The sequence below is a fragment of the Calypte anna genome, chromosome 2, assembly GCF_003957555.1.
Source record: "Calypte anna isolate BGI_N300 chromosome 2, bCalAnn1_v1.p, whole genome shotgun sequence".
In the NCBI taxonomy this organism is placed as follows: Eukaryota; Metazoa; Chordata; class Aves; order Apodiformes; family Trochilidae; genus Calypte; species Calypte anna.
The window spans coordinates 41,508,199-41,531,134 of record NC_044245.1 but is presented as its reverse complement, the minus strand read 5'-3'; the positions used below and the strand labels follow the sequence as shown (position 1 = coordinate 41,531,134).

Below are 22,936 nucleotides of genomic sequence, written 5' to 3'. Positions count from 1 at the left end.
CCAAGGCATCACATCTTGTCAGCTTCAGATACACTAGGAGAGGTGGACAGTACCTGATTTTTTTTTTTTTTCTTTTCTTTTTTTTTTTTTTCTTTTGAAGGAAATATGTTCCAAGGAGTTTGAGTTCACTCAGGGATACAGAACTATTTGTTCTTGTTGCATTTTCACTCTAGAGCATTTGTTTTTAGGCTATGAAACTCTGAGACTCTGCAGCTGTATTGTGATCTTAAGTGAACTTCTCAGTCTTTCTGTAATATTACCAGCTGAGTTTGGGTTGCTCGTGACAAACAGAAGTTATTATTTTTCAGATGACAGGCATAAGGGGAACTAATATCCTGTGATGTCCTCTATTGTTCTGCTGTATTACTTTCTGATAAGGCAGAAGATAGTCCCACATTGATCAACCCCGCAGAAACATGGTGTAAAATTTTAAAGTCAGTAAGAGGCAAAGCAAATAAGTTAAATTTGTGGCCATTACTGCCTGCTTTTTTTTTTTTTAATTTTTTTATTTTAAATACCATGTCTAGTAACCCTGGATTTCCCCTAAAAATCAAGGTATGGAAATCTAAGTGAGTAGGGCACATGATTTGATAAACAGATTCCTATTCCTGTTGTGCGGCTGCTAGACAGAGAATACAAAGCTTTAGAAATATGGTAGAGGATTGATCATAGAATCATAGAATCATAGAATAGGCTGGGTTGGAAGAGACCTCAGAGATCATCGAGTCCAACCCTTGATCAGCTACCGCCACAGTCACTAGACCATGGCACTGAGTGCCATATCGAGTCGCTTTTTAAATGTCTCCAGGGACGAAGAGTCCACCACCTCCCCAGGCAGCCCGTTCCAATGTCTGATCACCCTTTCCGTGAAAAAATTCTTTCTAATATCCAATCTGAACTTCCCCCGACACAATTTAAGACCATGCCCTCTTGTCTTACTGAGAGTTGCCTGGGAAAAGAGACCAACCTCTGCCTGGCTCCATCTTCCTTTCAGGTAGTTGTAGAGAGCAATGAGGTCTCCCCTGAGCCTCCTCTTCTTCAGGCTGAACAGCCCCAGCTCCCTCAGCCTCTCCTCATAGGATCTGTGTTCGAGTCCCTTCACCAGCTTGGTTGCCCTCCTTTGGACCTGTTCGAGGACCTCAATATCCTTCTTGAACTGAGGGGCCCAGAACTGAACACAGTATTCAAGGTGTGGCCTTACCAGGGCTGAGTATAGGGGCAGAAAATGCCTCAGTGCTTGACTTTTCCTTGGTTTCTAATGTTTTCTGCTTGTATATATTTTTCGGAAAATGTTGCAAAGTGTGTGTGAAAATCTTGGGTATTGCAAAAAAAATAGGCCCAGTGTTGGCTTTCATCTGTGTACCATGTGCTGCAGCACATTATCACTCTGAGGACTGCAAAGGGAGAGCAGCCAGTGACCCCTTTTCTTTTTTCCCCAAACTATCATTAAAACTGCCTTTTCACAAGGCTGAATGTGCTGGTCTTCTGGTTAAAGCGTCCAGACTGAATTTGCTGTCTTTTTCACAAACCAATGATGTTACAATGGGATTGTCAAACCCTTACAAGAATATGTGGAGAAACCTTGGGTGTTCTTTTGTGCTCTACAAATAGGTCAGCATGTCCATTTTTTTGTTTTTTTTGTTTTTGTTTGTTTTTGTTTTTCTATTCAGTGAAGGAAATTGAAAAGGCTAGGAGATAGGGAGACATATGCTGTATATACCAGTGGATTATTTCTCCTCTGGATTTTTTTTTTCTTGACCTTTTTTCCTTCTCTATTTTATTACTAGTTCCAAAGTTATCAATAGTGTATTGTAATGCAGATCAAGAATTGTGCCTCTGTTATGAGAATATTCCACTTTGATTAAGACTGTCTGCCATACACTGTCTGGCATTTTAAAATCAGACTTGCAGCAGATGCAGAGAAAAGGGTGAAATGTGAAATGCTCTTTCTTGGTTCAGATGGAGGAGTGATGTTGAACTGGAAAATGAATTGTGCTCTTTGAGATACTGTTGAGCAGATTCTGCCATGCTCTCCACTTTGTTCCTTGGTCTGTTCTGCATGGAAAACTTGTGGTTCAATTGTCACCTAAAAAGACACATTTGCAGGTCTGAATCAGATGCTGTAGCCATGTTTTTAACCTAATTCAAATTTCTATTCTAGTATTATTTTATGGATTGGAGGGTTGTTTTTTTCTTACCCGATTTTAATGTCACTGGCAAATTTTCCACCTTCCCTATCTCCTGGTTTCCTTCTAAGGCCACCTTTATCTCTGTTCTTGTAACCTGCTTTCTGCTAACCCTTTTCTCTACTTTGTAGTTTTGTGAATGTTCTTCCATATTGCATTCTTCAGCCAATGGCCAGTCCTGTGCCTCATCTCTTCCCCTGCACCTTTAAACCTATAAAGCCTCTGTGCTTTCTGTTTCCCAGCTTTGTCCTTTGCTGGAACTTGCCATATTACTCATTTATCTTTGTTTTCTGCTGTTCATCTGTGCCCTGGCAGCCTCTCAAAAGTTGGAGGCTGGAGGTAACTGATTAAAAATTATTTCATTTGCAAGCCATAATTAGTATATGCCCAAGTACATCTTCTGAGGATTGTTTTCAAATGTTAAAATTGTCTGAACTGTGAAAAGAGACAAAAATTGGGGTTACACTAATCTCCTCACAGTCTTGAAGAAAAAACAAGTAGTCAGATAGACTAGACTAAATTCTTAGGGACTTAATTTTCCTGTAAGGGCTAAACATTTATTTCTTGAGGCTGAAATCTTCCCTACTTGCAGTGAGCTGTGCTGTATACAGTGTTCTTTGTTTGACAAAGAAGGAATAGTCTGAGCCATTTGTGAACGTGTAGGAAGCTCCTGAGGAGCAGTTCTCTAATCCATTGACTGAAGCAGTGGACAGAGGCTTCTCCTTTTGCCCCCTCTTTCCCACTGCTGTTTATCTTTGGGCAGCTGTTTCTGTGGTACCTCATCCCATGGTTTCTTGAGATCCAAGTCAGAATTCCTCTTCAGACTGCAACTCTTCAGTGACTTTTTGAAGAAAATAATTTTGAAAAAGTTTCCCTGTTGACAGGGCTGACTTCACTGGGCTTAGGTTCATCCAGGGTTCTTAAAGCACACCATATGCTTTGGACAGTTTCCAACATGTCCAGTACTGTTTTGCTAAGCAGTTGGTATGGGCAGGAAAAAACAGGCTTTGATTTGTGAAGATGAAAAGGCATGAAAATACTTATCAACAATCTAAGTCTCTATTGTTTTTCTAATAGGGCCTCCTGAAGAAGTGTTATTCTGCCAAGGCTTCCTACCTGTTCCAGCAGGACAAGTTCTACGATGTCAGCTATGACACTGGTGACAAGTCCATTCAATGCAGCAGGCGTCCGGATGCCTTCAAATTCTGGCTGATGTGGAAAGCATTGGGAACCACAGGCCTCGAGGAGAGAGTGAACAGGGCACTGGCCCTGGCTAGGTAACACCTCACGATTTGGAATATGTCTAATCTATTTAATTGTCCAAAATGTTGACAGTGCTGATGCTTCATATCCTGGAGCGGACCACTTTCCCATCGTCTGCTTTTTTGGGTTGTAGAATAGGAGAAACTAATAGAAATAACAGTGTTATTGGACTTGCTACAGTATTTAAGAGTAACTATTACATTTAGCAACCAGCATAGGTATCAGTAAAAATAAAAGTTCAAATCAGACTATCAGTGTCCATTGTTTAGTGTTTGCTAGAACCAGACTTAGGACAGGTTTACCACTACACTGTCTTCTGATTTATAACTTATGAGCCAGGCTCTGAGCTGTGTTTGGGAAGAAGTGAATCAGCCATACTTCTGTTTTCTTCATTCCTTACAATAAAGGAAATGCAGAAAGCCAATGGTGTGGGCAAATTCAAATGGGGACACTGTAGTAGAGAGGTATGAAGGCATATTCTTCTGAGGAACTACTTCTTTTTTCTTCAAGTTTGCTGAAGTTCTGTGTACTTACAGTATGGTCCATTAGGGCCTGGAGCACCTTTTTGTTGCAATTTTTCCAGTCACCCACCCTGTTCAATTTTACTGTGGCTTGGGTCATGCAGAACAGATCTTCACAAGTGAATTATGCAAAATTCTTGCTAGAAGGTGTTTCTAAAGTGATGATGTTTCAGTTTCTAGGAAGAAACTTCTATACATAGGTTGGTTTGTATTCTGATAAGATGAATAATACTGAAATAAGGTTATGGCCTATTAAAACCAATTCACATAAAGTGAAAAACACTTCACTGAAGTCTTACATTTATTCAGAATTTATACAAGATAAATAACATCTTCACCGGTTCCCGGGCTATCTGCACACTATGCTAAATTATATAATTAATACTGAGCAAAAGTCACCCGTATCATATTGCCATTTTGTTTTTGATATAAATTACCAAGTTGAAAAGAATTGAACGTTTACTCCAGTGAAAATTAAAGGAATAGTCTCACTTTAATGAAGTAACTTAAAGAAAAGGTAAAAATAGCTATTACCTAAAATCAGAGTGGATTAGAAAGGAATAAAACACAAGAAGCAAAATCTGAAAAGCCAGAATGAGGTGTGGTTTTTTTTTTCTCTGCTTTATTTCTTTAAAACCACTTATTGTTTGGCTGGTTAAGTGTTCATCTGGTTAAATTGCACCTGGTCTTTGCTTGAAAGCTTTGTCCTGCTCTGTCTCTGTACACAGTAAGTAATTCATTCCATTATCAGTAGGAGATTTCAGCCTTATCAAGGTCACTGGCCAAGGTCGTTTGACTGAGAATGTAGAGATTAATGACCTTTCTGAGATCGATATTTTCTTTGAATGTTAGGATTCAGCACTTCTAAGGAGTGACTGGGTTGTCACCTTATTTCTTTTTGTTTGTTTTTTGTTTTTTTTCCGTTTGAGAAGATATTTAATTCCTAGTCATTACCTGATGAAGTACATTTTTTTTTTTTAAAGTAGCTGCATTTCTATCCCAACTTTTCACAGACACGGGCACTTTGTAGCTGAGACATCAGGTTTACTGGGCACTATGCCAGGTGTCCTTGCTGCTCAACAGCTGTGCAGACTTTCTCCTGATTTGTTACAGTAGGTTTTACTTTGATGTTGCAAAGGTGGTGTTTCACTGTTCCTGAACACAGACCTGGATTAATTCTGGAACTTGTCCACTGACTAGAACTTAAGAGCAAGTTTACTTTTTTCCCTGCGTGCAGGCAGAGCTGCAGGGTTTCTAAGGTAATTGCAGATACGTATTTCTGTTGCATCACATTTTGCTTATTGACTGTTTTGTTAATTTCTTGTTGGTTTGGAGGTGAATAATGTTTTCAGTATATTAGATATCACAGGAACATTGGGATGCTACCTATTTGGATATGTATATTTTTAAAAAATTTACAGTAGACCATCCTGCTGATCACTTGGGAAAATTTTCTGGTGTGTTGAGTTTTTTCCTCCTAGTTGTTTTCATTGCAGGGACGTTGTTTTATGAAGTACACTAAAAAGAAAATAGAAGTAATCTGCTTTTAGGATACACCTCTGCATTTTACACTTGAGCATCTTTGCAGTTTTTCTGCCTAATTCCTCTTCTGATGCCCACTCTTAGCAGACATATGTCTGCTCTCATTGCATATCTCCACCCTTCATTTTCTGCAAGGCTTAATTGTAGCACATACCACTTCTCTTTGCACTTCAGTCCTCACTGAGACTCAAGCCCTTCTGACTTTCTACAACTGAGACATGATAATAAAACTTCACTGTCAAGTGTGGAAAGATGCACAGTGTAAATTGCTTCACTGCTGTCAAATAGTCCTGGAAAGATAAATCATGGGTGATGGGTTTTCTAATGGCTGCCTTTGTAGCCCACTGGCAATGTAGTTAAGAACATGATTAACAGTGTTGTGAGCTTGACTGACATCAGATATCCTATGTCAGGTGGTGGTATAAAAAAAAAAAAAAAAAAAGAAAAGCGCTTGCGATAAGAGGGATAGGCATTAAGCAATGTAAAATAGCTCTAACATTTCAAGACCTCAAAAAAAAAAAAAAAAGGCAAAAACAAAGAAGGAAAAAATATGGTCACCACACAGAGGTTTGTTTTTAATGATTTATTAAAAAAAATAAAATTGAGGGCCACTGTCTCATTGACGGCACATGCAAGCATCTTCTACTAAACAAGAGAAAAGCGCTGAGCTTGTTTTACTTAGGACAATTCCCCTATAGAAACAAGTTTCCCCCAGCATACCCGGATGTTACCTAGCCTTCCACTTGCCTTTCTGGATGGTTCTCTTTCAACCTAAACAGCAGCATGGACACTAACAACCAGGCAACAAACCAAAGTAACAGTAAGATCTATGTGGTCACGTCAGAAAAGACCCCGGGTCTCGACTTTTTATGGTGAAAGGGGAAACATCTCAACAGTGCAGAATGCAGTGTAACACACAGAGCTGCTTGTCATGGGAACTGGCAAGGATGTGTGCTAAGTGGTAATGAGTCACACACACAATGCTTGTTAATGATAAACAGCGTGACAACTCCCCGTGCTCTGTTTCAAAAAAAAAATTGATACCACTGAGGGTATTGTTTGCTGCCTCCCTAACCAACCTGTTTCTGCAGCACGTCTGCTGAATAGCAGGCATTGCAGACACGAAGCTGTGCTAGAGGTGTCCCTGTGGGGACAGGTTTCAGGCGTGTGGAGAGGTCTGAGGGAGGTTGTTTTGACAATACTATTCTTCCTCAAGTAGTGGATAAAAGCATTATTTTTGTGATGACCATTAATGCAGCTGCAGGCAGGAAAATGTCAAGTAGATGCAAAAAGAATAGATTTGTACACGATCAGTAGGTTAACTGTCTCAGCTTTATTATGGTCAGGAAAATCTTCATGTAGAAGACTAAAATTCTGCGGAAAAGGTGTCTGAATTTGAGGACGTTTCTTCAGAGTTTTCTTCAGCTAAGTCCTAGCTATGTCAGTGTCCTCTTTGCTTCAGAATTCCTGTGTGATATGTGCCATGGCAAAGCTGAGGTAATATTTTAAAGAAATTCTATAAAATGAAGCTGCTTAGATCCAAAGTTTTTGTTTCAAACTCATCTTCCTACTGAAGGCTTCTGTGTTTTTTGTGTTGATAGATGAAGAAAAAAGCCACTTATTTCAATGCATTATTAGCATAAGAAGCCCAGGGATTATTTGGCATCAGCAATGGCTAACTGAACAAAAAAACACTGTTGGGTGCAGTGTGGAACAAGTACAGTCCTGGGAAAATTGCTAGGCTTGAAGTACATGGGAACTTTCAATTTCTGGGCTAGACCAAGTAATGCAAGAGATGTCAGGGTGACCACAAAATAACATAGCAGCACAGCATCAGCGCAACATCAGCAGAAAAAAAGAGGCAAAGGAATTAATTTTTAGAGAGCAGCATCAATGGAAATTTGCCTTGGGAAAATTCGCAGCCTGATGCAAATAGGAACAATTTGTGTGGTGCGACTCTACTGAAAAGCCTGTGCCTGAGGACAGAATTTGGCCTCTCCTCAGTGCTTCTTGGCTGGCTGTAGCCTTCATTTCTTTCCAGGAACTGATAACTACTGCATTTTCACAGCATGTAGAAATGAAGTTTAACTCCATGGTTTCTTTGGGAGAAAAACAAAACAAAACAAAGAAAAATTGGAGAAAATAAAAAGAAAAAAAGTATCTAAGTGTTTAAGACATTTTTGGTTGTTGCCTTGTATCTATTGTTTTGTTCTGTGCTTAAAACCCCTGCATCTTTAATTACAGATATCTAGCAGAGGAAATTATGAAAAGAGAAGGATTCCAGCTCATTTTGGAAGTAAGTGGAAATGGTATTTTGTTGTTGGGGGGTGTCTACTGTTTGATTTTGGTTTATTTTATTTAGCCAATTGCCAAGTTGTATTTGAAGTACACGATTTAATGAGGTTTATGTGCTGGAGTTGCAGAGATCTGATTGAGCACACAACATGCTCTGTATTCCCTGCCATCACTCTTTTCCTAGCTTCTGGGCTTATATTACCTGAGGGAGTATAGATGGAGCTCTTTCTGCAAAAGTGAAGAGCCTGGCTGTCAGTGCTTGCCAGACTCACAGATGAGAGTGTGTACTGGATAGAAGAATATTTTGACCCTAAAAATGAAAATTTTGCACTAAAGCCTATTTTTTGATCTTAATTTTGTTTGTACACCCATCTCCCTGTAAACTACCCAAAAGTTATGTTTTAACCCATCTTTGCTAAACCCTTCAGCTTATTACCTGTTGGTGATCTTGCTTAGGGGAAAATGGGTAAAGTTGGCAGAGATAAAGTGCTCTGGTTTTCCATCTATCCCCAAGCTCTTCAGTTACTATGGCTAATATCTAGGGACACTGAATAGGCCTGTCATTATTAGAAAAATCTTCAGCATTGTGGAATGTATATATGTGTGAAAGGAAAAGACTACATAGAGGTGGAAGGGAAATGAAGAGCGTGCCACACATGGAGATTGACAAACTGCAATGATGTAGATTTGGTTTACACTTGCTGATGACATGAGCATTCCATGTTGGTCTAGAAGAAATACAAGTGTATGAAGTGGTTTTTATACAATATAAGCTTTCCCTTTAACACTAAAACCTGCTAATTTGAAAGTGCTTATTGAGAAATTTGACAGGGAGAGGAGAATTCTGGGCCAGCAGTACATGATGGGGTTACTAAAGTGGCAAGTCTGTGAAAAGCTTTCCAGTCTCTGTTATAGTACAGCTTAGCAGAGAGAGCTCAGACCTACTGTAGATGTGAAAGCTTTTGGTGAAAGTAGAGACTGCCCTTTAGTTTCTGTAGCAACAGGACACCTGCATTAAAACTGGGATTGGAGGTAGTGGTATAGCATGGGCTATAAGAAGGAAGTTGAGCAAGGGTTAAGAAAATGTCTGAGGTACAGGGGGCAAGCAGTGAAAATTCCAAGACTGCTGGCAGACAGCAGGTCCCAGTTATGTGAGCCATTTATGTGAGAAAGGAAGGCGAACTTTGGACAAGAAGCTGAGGAAGATGATCTGCTGAAACATGCAGTGAGGGAAGAGCTGCAACAAGAACAACTCCACAGCCTGGAAATGCTGCCTGTGCTTTAGTCCTCCTGAACTCTTCTGTAGCATAACTACTTACCTGCTTGGATAAGAGCTGTGACAAGATAACCAGAAATAAAGTGGGCTAGGGGTAGGTAAGTTTTTTCTAGAATGGATGATATTTTCAGAGGAGGATGATGTAATAGACATGTGAAAGAAAACAGAGATAATCAAGAAGGCAATATAGGCAATGGTCATATGGTAATATATGCCATCTGTCTTCTCCTGCCATCTGATTTTAAAGAGTTTAAAATAAACTCTGTAATAGTGAGCTAGTGCTTGCATTCATGAGGAAGCCACTGCCATTTCAGGGTTTGTGTTTATGTATGTACTCTTTGGGGAAAGAAAGCAGGCTTCAAGAGCTGAGTTTTATTTCATTCAGTGGCAGCAGGTGGCAGGTTGGCAGCTCTGTTCCTGCTGACAACGATATTCTTCTTGATGATTAAATTGTATTTAATGCATTCTTTGAAGTGAGGCGGAAAATTATATGAGCAGTTCCCAGTGCCCTTTTGTGAAAGAACACCTCTCAGCTGGTGGGCTCTCCTTGTTCAGCAGACTGCCTGGGATTGTAAAAGCAGCCCCATTCACAGTGAGGCAAAGAGATGGTGTGACCCAGCTACCAAGCTCCCTTTTAACTTCTCTGTTTCTCTTTCAACCAGTACTAATGAGGGTGGTGTGTGGGAGGGGAGAGGGGTGTGTGAGTTTGTAATCTAGACCCCAGTTAAATACTGTGTTACAAATAACATGGGTCAGAATTGAATAACAGGTTTAATGGGAAGTGTGGAACAGGAATCTATTCCTCATGCTATTGCTATCTGTACAGGTAAAATAAACAAAAAGTTCAAAATTAGCAGGACACGTAGAGAGACCCTGGTCTCGTCTGTGGGAAACATTTTCTTAATGATAAATGAAGTGGGAACCTCATAAGCACAAAATACCTTATTTTAAATGCATATTGAACAGCCATTTTTCTTGTCAGAAGGCTTGCAGCTAAATCTCTGCTGAGTTTAAAGGCAAAAATTTCTTTGGCGGGAAGCAGACATATAGCATCTCAATTTTTGCTTAAAAGGCCTGCCTAGATATTGGACAAGATATAAGCAGGATGTGCCAAAAAAAGCATGGAAGTTGAGAAAGCCAGCATTAACTCTGGTGCTGTGCAGTGTGCTGTTTGTCATGTGATCAAAAAAAAATGGCATCATTCATCAGAAAAATTATTTGGTGTACAAGTGTTAAATGGTGACAAAATCACAATGTGTGTGTGTGTTGTGTAAAAGATGTCATAGAAAACTTCAATTTAAAACCACAACACTTTGGGAAAAAGTGTTCTTCTCTGTAAAGTTGCTTCAGTTTTGAAATTGATAACCTACCTCTCTATGCCTGTCTTACACTTGTTTGCTAACCAAAATTTTAATTACCAAACGTGATTAAATATGTGATTAAATAAAGGTTAAATAGGTGTATAAGGAGAAAAAATGAAAAAGGAACCCAAACAGGTTTCCTTTTTCTGGAAACATGAAGAGATGTGGTGCAGTGAAGGCTATTTTAATCTTTTAAAAAAGGGAAACAAATATGACTTGGGGAAGGAAGTTGTAATGAACTGTAGAATCGTTTAGATTGGAAAAGACCTTTTATGATCATCAGGTTCCACCATTAACCTAGCACACTGCAAACTCCACCACTAAACCATCTCCCTAAGCACCATGTCTATATATCTTTTAAATATGTCCACCATGGATGGTGACTCAACCAGTTCCCTGGGCAGCCTGTTGTAATGCTTGGTAATGTAATGCTTGGTGAAGAAATGAGTAAAAAACTCAAAGGCTTTTTTTTTTTTTTTTTTTTTGTGCCCTGAAAAAAAAGGAAGAACTAACAAGCTATTTTATACATTACTGTTTCATTTGTTAAATAACATAAGCAACTAGCTGTTCTCTTTTTTAGCCGGAGTATGCAAACGTTTGCTTTTGGTACATTCCACCAAGCTTAAGAAAAATGGAGGAAGGACCTGAATTTTGGCAGAAGCTACACCAGGTGAGTGTTATGTGAACAGTGTTATCTGTAGCTTGCTGATTGAGTTGTGGGCCAGATAAATCTGCATCTCTTCTCTGGACAGTGTATTCATTACCTGTTTGAGACACTTAATCTTGCCCTTGGAACTTTTCTTGCCTTATCTATAAAGATCTATGATAACACAAGTGAGGAAGTGCTTAAAAATACATTTCTGTTGTTAAACAACCCATAAATGACAACAGGCATACAATGATAAAAACTTAATTGCTGAGAGTTTTGGTGACTCTTTGTCATCTTGATAGAAAATCATGAACATCTTGAAAAAAGCAATAGTAAAATTTTGAAGTTACTAGTGTGGAATCAGTTCTTAAGACTTAATTAAGAAGTCAATAGACACTATGGTATTATGTTTTACTGAATAAGCTATTCTATAAGGAATTGAATTTAACTCATTGGTTGCTCCTCTGTAGCAGCCGTTGTGTCCTGCAATTATTTTTTCCAAGAATTTGTTACTAAAAATTTAAACTGGAGCATAGATGCGTATACTGCATGCATACTCGCATAATATGTGTATTATGTGTATGAGCTATACATACTATATATACATTCATACTTCCTATAAAGTCTTCTCTTCTTTTATGAAACTTTCTTTTCACAGGAATTGCTTTCAGTTCATGCTGGCTGTGGGTGTCTTTAGGGGTGAGGTCTGCCTTAACCCTATCTGTATCGTTTTGGAAGTCTATTTAACTTTTGCAGTACAGAGCCATGCAGAGTTACTGTGTGGATGTAAGGACTTTACATTTATCATGCTTTGTGGTGGGTTGTGATCCCCTCATATGGGGCTTCCCTTCCTGTCTTTAGAATGGAAGGCCTATATATGTTTATATTTATGCGTGCATATACATGGAGCTGCATAACAGCTCCTCAAACTGTAGCAAGACGAACCTCTCTTAGGGAACGGCGCTTCAAGGTCCAACCAGGTGTTCCAGCAGAGACTCAAGAGCAATGCTCTAAACCTATGGCTCTCAGAGCTGACTAGCCTGGATAGGTGCTGTTACTCCAAGAGCAACTGGCCTCTCTGCTGGCTTGCTCAGGACTGAACTGAGCCTGTGTCTCAGGCCTCACCTTTTATTGGCCCCCGGGTCCTGCTCATGCACAGTTAGGGCCCGCCCTAATCAGGCACAGGTGGGCTTAACACAAGCTCATGCTCACTCCCTGGCAATTAGTGGCACCTGGTTGCCTTATTTCACTACATCAACCCATTGAGGAGTGAGGAGTTGGAAAGGAAGAATGGGAAGGCCCAGGAGAAATAATGCTACAACTGCCACCTTTTGATTTATACATTTAGGAAGGGGACTGAGGAGGAGAGGAATGAAGCACAACAAATGGCTCTGAGGCTGTATATTGTGTGTGGCTTTTTAGTGTAACTTACTGGCTCTTTGCTCTGCTGCTCTATGGTGCATCAGTCAGGGTAGGGAATAGATGCCTGGCTTATTTTATGTACTGATATAAATAGACTGACACTAGAAATGCAGATAACTTAGCTGGTGTTGTGGGAGAGAACTTGAAGGGAAAAGTTTTTCTCAAGAATCAAGCACTGCTGCAAATCTCAACTGCTTTTTTCATGGGCAAGGTGACATTGTCTTAATTCTTATGCTCCTCTGATGAAGCATTAAAAAACCTCAAAACTTATTTCTCTCCTTTCTGCAAAGGCCCCAAAACATTTCCCGCACAGCAGGTCAAAACTCCTCAGACAACCAAGGCACTGAATGGCACAAATTTCTCTCCTATAGGAAGGAAAACAAATAATGATTGTTAATTGTGTTACTTTCGGCAACAAAATATGTTATTTCACCTCCTTGATTTCACTGGGGTTACTACCTTTTTGTAATACAGAGGGCCAATTTGGGGCACAACATCTATCAGTGAACGGATGAGATGACAGCACCCAGTCACAAAAACTAGGGCTGACTCGACTTGTCCAACTAATGTCCATTTGTTCTAACACTGCTGATATAAACAGCCTGGTCATTATATTAATATTATATTAATCAGGTCAAATATATGGCTGGACAAGAAGGAATGCATACTGATTAGCAAGGTCTGAATGGTGAAGACTGGAGATGTTTCATTATGCCCTTGATGGCCAGATGGGGATGTGTATAGTTTCTTGACTACAAGAGAAGAGTTTTCCCATCATTTCACTAAAATGAGCATGAAAATATTTTAATTCGCAATTTTTCTTTCCATACAACATTGTAACATCAGTTATTCTATTTATCAAAAAATCAGTCTTCCTTTTTGTATACCCCCATATCTGACAATAATTAGGGAAAAAAATTCTTCACCATGAATGAAAATTCTTCACAATAATTAGGGAAAAAAAGTTCTTCACCATGAGGGTGGTGAGACACTGGAACAGGTTGCCCAGAGAGGTGGTGGAAGCCCCAACCCTGGAACTTTTTAAGGCCAGGATGGACAGGGCTCTGAGCAACTTGATCTAGTGGGAGGTGATGGCAGGAGGGATTGGAACTGAATGATCTTAAAGGTCCTTTCCAACCCTGAAAATTCTATGATTCTAATTCTAACATTGTAATATACCTTAAAAATACTGTGAACGAGTAATTTTTTTTATTTAACTGCTTTTTCAGCAATATTGTTCAGAATAACATGCTGTCTTCTAAGGTTAGTTATGTGAGTTTTACTGCTGGTGAAAGTTGGTAAGACTTCAGGTATAAAAATTGCCCTCCTCAGAGTCTCCATTGTGCAAAGCAGAAAGGCAGTAGGTAGGACTGGCTTAGTGAGTTTGGGTCAGTGATTGACGGATCATTCATGTAATCAACTGAACATGTTAGGGAAAGAGAAACAACATAGTGGTGAGGAAGTAAAGAACTGCATAAATAGTACATTATTCTGTTATCTAGTGAAACTGGGAATTCTGTGTACATCCAGTCTTACAACTTTTTTATCTGTGGGGATAACAGTAGGAATTTTGCTGTGTAATGAAACTGTTTTCCTAGACACTACTGCAAGGCTTTGGATGCAGTTGGGTGGTCCAGCATAGCCTGTGCCCTGAATGTTTTGCAGTCCTCTCAGTGCATAGCACCTGGCATATCCTGTAAAGGAACTTAGGATATGAGGTGTTTTTCAGTGACATTCTTCACAAGTAAGTAAAGCTGGATTTCTTCTTTTAGAAACCATAGAAATAGGCAGTCTGTGTTAACTGGGGAGCTATTAGCTCAATTAGATTTATTTTTAAATGGTGTTATTTAGTAATCTCAAACTGGGGTCAGTTGTTTCTGACCTGGCATTGACATAACTTCTGAGATGAAGGAACAATTGCTTTTCTAGTACTCTGTGTGTTCCCTAGTGGTATTTTTGCACCTCTTCCTCTTGCACCACTCCATTAAGATTTATTTAGTTTATTGCTGAGGATGGTCAATGTGTCTGTATCAGGCTGTCACCAGGTCACAGTGAGAAAAGCATTAACTGGAAATTACAGTCCAGAAATGGATGTGAGGGGAGAAGTAAAAATTTCAAGTCCAGACCATTCTGATTTTTGTATTTTTTTCCATAACTACTAATATTTGTTCATAATCCTCCTTGTAACAGACTTGTCTGTAGCAATTCAAAGGTCAGCTTTCTCAGCTCATGCTGGAATGCCTCCAGATGGTGCAGAATTGGGTGGTTGTTAGCCATGCTGTTTCTGGAAAGCCTGGAAACAGCCTGTGCTGTTTCTGGTGGCACAGAAGGTGGTGGGGCACAAGAAAAGGTTTGGAAGGGTGCATCTGAATCTACTGCTGTCATCCCTTGTGGATTCTGGATCAGCCTGTAGTTTGCTCAGACTTGGTATGGTCTAGAAAGTGAAGAGGGTAAGGACAGAAATAACCACCTTTAATATAGACCTCCTCCTGCGAGAGTCTGGCTTTGCCTACAGCATGACTGTAGGTTCAATGCTCCATATTGAACACTGCCCAGTAAAAAATGCCAGTGGTATATTGCTAAGTACCACTTTAGAGTTCAAAACTGGAAGTTAAAAGGTGTCGGTGGGTTCCTGGTAAGCCTTTTATGCTTTACTAAACTTCGCCTGGTCTGTAGTTGTAAACAATGTATGCTGGAGTATTTGATTTCCAGTGACTCAGTAAAGCTTTTATACACAGTTGTTAGTTTTAATTAGTCAAAATCTTAGTCCCAGACTCTACTTGTGTGTTTTTGGTTTTTTTTGTTTGGGTTTTTTTTTTTTTTTTTTTTTTGGTATGTTTGTTTGGATTTTTTTGCTTCATACTTTGTTGGGGATTTTTGCCCAAATAATACAAAACGTATTGACTGTACTAGAAGGCTTAGTATATCATTTCATAATAAAGCCTACGTAGCTTGGAATGTAATTTTTGGTCCTTCTTTCTCTCCCTTACTAAAAGGTAACCTTGTTGCTTCCTTTCCCTCTAACTTGAGAGAGGAATATAGCTGTTTGCTGTCCGAAGGCATATTTGTAAAATAGCCTGTCATGCTGACTGGTGTTGTGATACATTTCTATAATGAGAGGTTTTATATCAAAGCAGAAATGTAAGGAGGTTGAAGTAGTGTTGCCTTGGAAACCTTTGAATCTTGTGGTCTTTGTGGCATAAATCAAACACTAATCAAGGACCCGATTCAGTATTCAAAATATCTATTGACTATAGGATGAGGTTTGAATGCAAAGGAGAAACAAGACATCCATTTGGTTATATTAATAATATCTGCCCTCTATATTTTGGAAGAACAAGAGAAAAATGGCATAAATTATAATCACACCATTAAATGCAACAAACCCAGGTTTATGCACAAGAGAGGCTCCCAACTTATCACTGCAAGTCTATTTCCACTTGGGATTTGTGTGCAAGATGCTGTTACTTGAATGCCTGACACCCTTGGGCTAAAAAAACTTTGAGTTTTTCTTACATTTGAACTAGAAAACAATTAAGCAGTATTTTACAGTGTTTGAAGAGTAATGTTAGAGACACGTATCTGTGAATTTTGCTTACATGAATAATTTTTACAGTAAGAAGTAGTCTACTGACTTGAGCATCTAGCTCTGTTTGACCTGAGTTTCTGTGGAGGGCCACATCAAATGACAGGAAAATCAATAGTCAGATTTACATAGAAGCACATGGGAGTTAGATTGGCTAAATCATTGTGACTGACAGATCTGGAGCTTTTAATTGGTCATTTGAAAATACTGTATGTTGATCTAATTGTTTCTGATCCCATGTGCTTTCTTGTTGCATTGGAATAACGTAGTGGTGTAGAGGTGTGTGGAAAAGAACAGAAAAAAACCCAAATGAGTCATTCAGGGTTTTTTTTCCAACATATAAAAGTTGTTAAGAGATGGTGCCATCCTTCAGCCTTTCTCTTAAAGCCATCTAAAAATCTATTTTGGACCTCAAGAAGTTAAAATCTGCAGGCAGAAGAGATTTCTCTGCCAAGTCTAAAAGGAAGACCTTCCAAGGGCATGGATTGTCATTTCCGGGAACCAGATGTGGGCCTCTAAAAGGGTTGTCTGGAAATTTTTTTTTTGTCAGGGAAATCCTCAGGGTCAACAAGAATTCCGGATTCATCCTATGTAACTTCAAGCATTTACCCAAGGAAGCTACCTGAGGAGGTGTCACAGTTTCCCTCCATCTTTAACACAGAGAAAGAGAACTCCCAGATCATGACTTGGGCAACCTAATGTCAGAACTACCCTTGGGAAAGACTTGTCTGTTTTTTAACACAGGAAGGGAACCTTAGGGATGCCAGGATCCCATCTCATTTGCCTTGTTTTGTAAACACAATACAAAGAACCCAACACTAAATCCTGAGTGTGCTGTGTGCTGGTTTAGATGCTGCTTTTACAGGTTTCTACAGGGAAGCACTGCAAAATCTCCTAATTCAATGGGCCTGGCTAAATTCTCAGTATTGTGTTAAAAAGGAGCAGAAATGCATCATTCTTGTAGAGGTGAGAGCAGGAGGCTCAGTGTGGGCAGAGCTGGAGGCAAGGACCTTAGGGGAGAGAGGTAGAATAAGCCAAGAAATCACAAAACAAGTAGTGGTTTAATAACTTATGTTATAGTGTAGCCATTACTCAGCAGAGGGTAGTGCTTAGAAATTTAATAATATAATAAGTAGTCACTTGTTAAAGTAGCAACAGTTCTCATTTTGGAACTAATAGCACATAATATACAGCAGAAGATGAATAAAATCTTTGTAGTTTAGCTGCATATAAATGATTGTTATTGTTGAACAGAGAGATCTGAGCTCTGGTAAATGAGAAGGAACAGTAGAGTGGAATATAATAGCAGACAAAAATTATTGCAGTGTTTCAATACCTTGTTAATGAGGGATTTGCACACTTCCCCTTTTAATATTTTTTCCTGCAGTTAAATAAAACTCAGTACAAAAGTGTAGTTGTTAATTAAAATAGACATTTAGCATGACTGTTTTAAGTGACTTCTTTGTAGATTTGAATTGTAAGAACACAAAAATAACATGCCTTTTAAAAAATTTGTTAATGCAAAATAGAATACTTTGGTTTCTGACCGCCTGTCTGCACATAAATTCAATTTATGTCTTTGTGCCCTGTCATATTTAGTCTTGCATATGTATTGAGGAAGTAGTGCTAGACAAAGAGGCCAAATTCACTGTTTAATCATGAAGATAAGTAGAGATCAATGCTTTATGTATTGATGGTGCCCACCTCACCTTAGCATTGTACCCGGATGCTAGCTACACTTGAGTGTATTTTGTACATTGGTGGGGTAACTTTCAGGGGTAACCCCTTAACTTTCAGCCACATGCAGCAGTTTGTGAGACTGATCTATCTCACAATTGTTTTTTCATAGGGTGATTGCTGATGTGTATGGAAATAGAATGGAGATATCATGGAACGTTAGGGGTTGGAAGGGACCTCTAGAGATCTAGTCCAACCCTCTGCCAAAGCAGGATAACCTAGGGCAGACCACACAGGAACACATCCAGGCAGGTTTTGAAAGTCTCCAGAGAAGGAGACTCCACAAGCTCTCTGTTCCAGTGCTCTGTCACCCTCCCAGTAAAGAAGTTCCTCCTTGTGTATTTGTATGACTGGATTGTAACCTACAGTAGGTGTAATAAGACAAGATAAAGATGTGAACTGCATCCAGCTCCTGCTTTTAGTTTTAAATGATATTTAAGTAATTCGTGATATATCAATTGTAGACATTTCTGTTGTAGTTCTTCGCTTGTCCCCCCTTCCAGACTGGCTTTTCAGGTGTGGGTAGTACCAGCTGGGTTCACTTAAAAGCAGTTCTGTTCATGCAGAAGTCTTTACTTCTTTTTGGTCAGTGGACCATTTTCAATTGAGGTCAATAGGCAAGGAATATCATGAAATTTCTTTCCACTTCATTTTAACTATCTAAGATCCATCTTTTGGATAGCAGAGTATTTTTATTCTGCCTTTCAGTCCCTTCCTACACTTGCATATCAGGTGATATCTCAGCTGATGATATTTAAGTCTTGACCAACAATAATAACACATAATAACAATAATAACAATAACAATAACAATAATAATAATAATAACAATAATAGCAAAACATCTCTATCGCAAGAGCAGTTACCCAGCTGCTAAAACTACCCCTCATTTCTCAGAGCAAAGAGGAGAAGACCAAATGGCTTTGCTGCTGTATGGTTTACTAGATGAGAGTGCAGGGCAAGTTTTGTTAGAGACTTAATGCTGAGCAAGGCATGTTCAAGGCCCACTGGGGACTGAGGTCTATTGATCCCTGGTGCTCAGCCTGCAGAAACGATCGAAGCCATGGGGAGGGAGGGAGTCTGCTGCTGCAGCTCCTGGTGTTGCATTCAGGCTGAACAAGAATTTTGTCTTCCCCAAGCCCCCTGTAGAGCAAGACTGCTCAGATCTCAAGAGGTGCAGTAAGTTTCACACTAGTTGTTTCTTGAAATCCTTTGGAGGACAATGGAAGGTTCAATAATTTCTCCCTGTGGTATTACACATCGTGTAATGAAGCTGGGGAGGCAGGGGTAAACAAAGCAGAAAAAAATATTGTGAGGAAATAAAACCATGAGTGATAAATTCAAAGTAAAGGACTAAACCTTCCAGGGAGATCAATGCAAGATGTATTTTCATTACAATATGTAATGATCTGTGAAGGTACCTTAGCTAGCTCAGGCACTTACCTTAGCTCAGGTACTAGGAGTGGTATGGCCATACATAAGTATGGTACTTATTTCAGTTTAAACAGTGTTTAACTAGGACTAGTTGGCTAACATGACCCTTCTTGCAGGATCCAAGCAAATCACACAGGACAGTGGGTTACATTCTCTGTAGATGTTGTGCCCTCTTAAAAGGGAAGCAAAGGGTCCACTTGACCAATATCTTAAGAATTTTGCATACTGCCTTGCTAAATCCTGAAGGTCATTCTAGCTTTCAATTCAGATGTGGAAAACAAACAACCTAGTTTCAAACCTTTGCATTGTTAAACGCTTCAAGCAGATATTTCTGTGAACTTACAGGAAGCATGTAAAAAGCCTTATTTTCTAACTCAGAGAAACAAAGGCCTGGGGATTCAGTGGGACTCCCATTCTCCACTTCATTGCCACAGGTTCAATTGACTTAAGGATGCTAAAGAAATGCATAAGCCTTCTTGCTATTTCCAGTTGAACAAAGACAGCGCTATTTAGTTTGTATGGCTTTCAGATAGATACAGCATGTTAACCAGAGTAGACTTTTTCATCCACTGTTATTAAATCTCACTGCTTGTAGAAGAACCAAGAAGGTAAAACTAAACCCCATATATTTTCCAGAAAAGTGATTTTGGGGGCATGTAAGTGGCAGTGGCACAGTTCTCATTGTGAGCAGTATTTACAGTAGGCAGTTGGTGCCATTCCTCAGAAAATCTTTGTGTTGGTCAAGAATTCAAAAAGTAAGATATGCTCCTTATTTGGAGATAATAGACATCTTGCTGGTTGTAGAGTGAAACGGAAGCATTGGTATGGTATATCCTACTATGAATCTCTTAGGTAGAAAAGAAAATAATTACTCTTGCTTTGAACACAAGAATGAAGAATAATTTAACATTTTTGTTATTATTAGCCTGTCCCTATGCTTAATAGGCAAAACCAGCTCATCTGAAAACTAAGTCAACTGTGTCATTAAAAAACCCCTAACAACACACAACAAAACATTAAGCTCTCTTCAGAGCATTGGAAGCCAAAGGGAATTTAGATTTAGTCTGCCCCACTAGTTGACCCTTGTTACATATTTGAAAGGCAGGCAAATTAGTGATAAGTTGCCTATATTTTATAGATAAAGAAAATAAGGAAATAAAGACCTGATGTGAGAGTTTATCACGTTTTTCTATTAAGAACACTTCAACATGTCATCCTCATTTGTACTTCTTGTTATTTCCCAATAGCATAATAAAAATAATCACTTCTTGGAGTCATGTCACACAGAACAGCATTGCATTGTTGTTCAATACTGATGTAGAAGTGAATTTTGTATTTTGTAATGCAATACTGGGAGACTTTTTGGAATTGTTCATATGCTCTTTTTGAATATAAATGTGTCTGTGTGTGCATATATATGTATATGATTAGGTCTTTATATCTTGGGATCATGTAAAAGAAAGTTATTATTGAAAAGGGAGAGGATGGAATAAAGCATAATATTACTGAAGTAACTAGATTCTTAGAAAAACTTGGGACAGAATCACAGAATGATTGAGGTTGGAAGGGGCTGCTGGAGCTCATCTTTTCTAAGACTCATGCTCAAACAGGGCCATCTCAACATGGTTGCATAGGACCATATCCAGACATCTTTTGACTGTCTCTAAGGATGGATACTCCACAACATCACCGGGCAACCTGTGCCAGTGTTTCATCTCCCTCACAGTGAAGTAAGTGCTTCCTAATGTTCAGAGTGTCCTCCTGAGTTTGTGCCCATTGCCTCTGGTCCTGTCACTGGGAACCACTGGAAAAAGCTTGCATTCCTCTCCAGTCCCTCTCTTCAGGTATAAATCTGGATTCCCTCGTCCTTCCCCAGGACTTCTCATCTCAAGGCTGAACAATCCCAGCTCTGAGAGTTTTTTCATAGGAGTGATACTCCAGACCCTTTACCCTCTTTGTGGCCTTTCACTGGACTCTCTCCATTATGTCTGTGCCTTCCTTGTGCTAAGGAGCCCAGGGATGGACACAGGATTCCAGGTTTGGCCTCACTAGTGCTGAATAGAGGGGAATGATCACCTCCCTCAGCCTGCTTGCAGTGCTTTGCCTATTGCAGCCCAGACTAGAAAAGCTGCCTTTGTAGCAAGGACAGATTTGTGGAATTACATTCAACTTGGTGTCCATTAGGCCCCCCCCTATGTCCTTTTCTTCCAAGCAGCGTTTCAGCTGGGTGACCCTCTGGCATTTGTTCACACGTGGGGTTGTTCCTTCTCAGATGCAGGATTTGGCATTTCCCTTTGGACTTTCTGAGTTTCTTGTCATCCCATTTTTCCAGCCCCTATTGTTGGCATGTTCCAGTTTCTCTTTCCAGTTGGTCAACAAAAAAACCCCCAACCCTACAAAACCAAACACAGTCTTATTCTTCATAAACTAATGCTCTCCAAGAAATGGTGACCTGTAAATCTATGGCTTATTTGTTGACAAAAATACAGTATGGGTTCTTAGCCTGTTTAGAGTCAGATAGCTTCCATTCTGAGCTATGGCAAATTCTTGATATATTCTTGATATATTTTGTTGGTTTTAGATAATGCATTCAGAATATTGACTACATAGTACTTGTTTGTCCAAGCAGCAAGTATTTTCCTCTGCAACAGGGCTAATTATTCGTCTTTTCCTGTGCTCCATGTTGGAGTTAGAACATACTGGCTAATACTTTAAATGGCCTTTTGTGCCTACCTATGAAGGGCACTGTTTTTAATAAGAAAGCAGAGTTTGAAGACACTCAACACAGTTAATTTAGTTCTGGTTGACTGTATTGACTGTGTTTCTGTAAAGCAGCAGAGTGCTCCTGCATATCTGTGCACCTCTGCATTATGCTCAGTGCCATATGCACGTTAATAAGCAATGATGGAAGAAAAAAAAAGTTTGAATTACAGGCTGAACTCCAATCTATGGCTTTTCTGAAAGTGTCATAGATCATGTTTAATAGCCTGTGGGTCAAAATGAAACCCCTTATACATCACAGGGAAACTCAATAATTGAAGCATACTAGGAATGTCTGACTACTGGAGTCTTGAGGTCACTGGAAGCTGCATTTTCTGCTTGCTTTTTACCTAAATAAAAACTGTCTCCTTCTGTCATCTTTTCTTTTTCTAACAAACAGTAATCATATTTTAATGCACTGACTTAAATGATTTTATCTGACATTTTAGGGAATAATGAACTCCCTTTTCTTCCTCTTCTACGGACTAATTTTCTGTGAAATGAGAAAAACAACATTCAGTGATATTAGCATTTCAGAGTGTCTCCAGTACACTCTACTCAGGGCTATCCCCTCTCTGTGCCAGGTATCTGCAAAATGGTCCCAGAGGGACATTGAGCATGTTCTTTGGGTCTATGAAGCTGGTCTGCATGCCAGCTCTGAACTTCTTTTTATGAGAAGACCTGGGGGCTTTCTGAAGGATTGTAACTGGTCCCTTGGTGAGGGAAATGCAATAATTTGCAACCCTTGGGCTGCACAGACGGTATTGCATGGGTACGGGGAGGATGTACAGTCTTGTCTCAGGAAAGAGCAGTCACAGAAGGGTTTTGTGGACTTGGTGGTCTGTGGTTTGTGCAGGGGATAAATTCTGTTCCTGTGTGAAGCAGGTGGAAGGAAGGTTGAATTT

The 22,936-nt window shown here is 39.5% G+C and overlaps 1 protein-coding gene across 1 annotated transcript in view; it reads left to right on the top strand.

The window, feature by feature from the left end:
* GADL1 (glutamate decarboxylase like 1) overlaps nt 1–22,936 on the top strand; it is an 85,372-nt gene that overhangs the window by 37,923 nt on the left and 24,513 nt on the right. Inside the window, exons 12-14 of the mRNA XM_030446095.1 lie at nt 3,264–3,463; nt 7,757–7,808; nt 11,025–11,114. Coding sequence (XP_030301955.1) covers nt 3,264–3,463; nt 7,757–7,808; nt 11,025–11,114 — 342 coding nt within the window. The remainder of the gene's footprint in view (nt 1–3,263; nt 3,464–7,756; nt 7,809–11,024; nt 11,115–22,936) is intronic.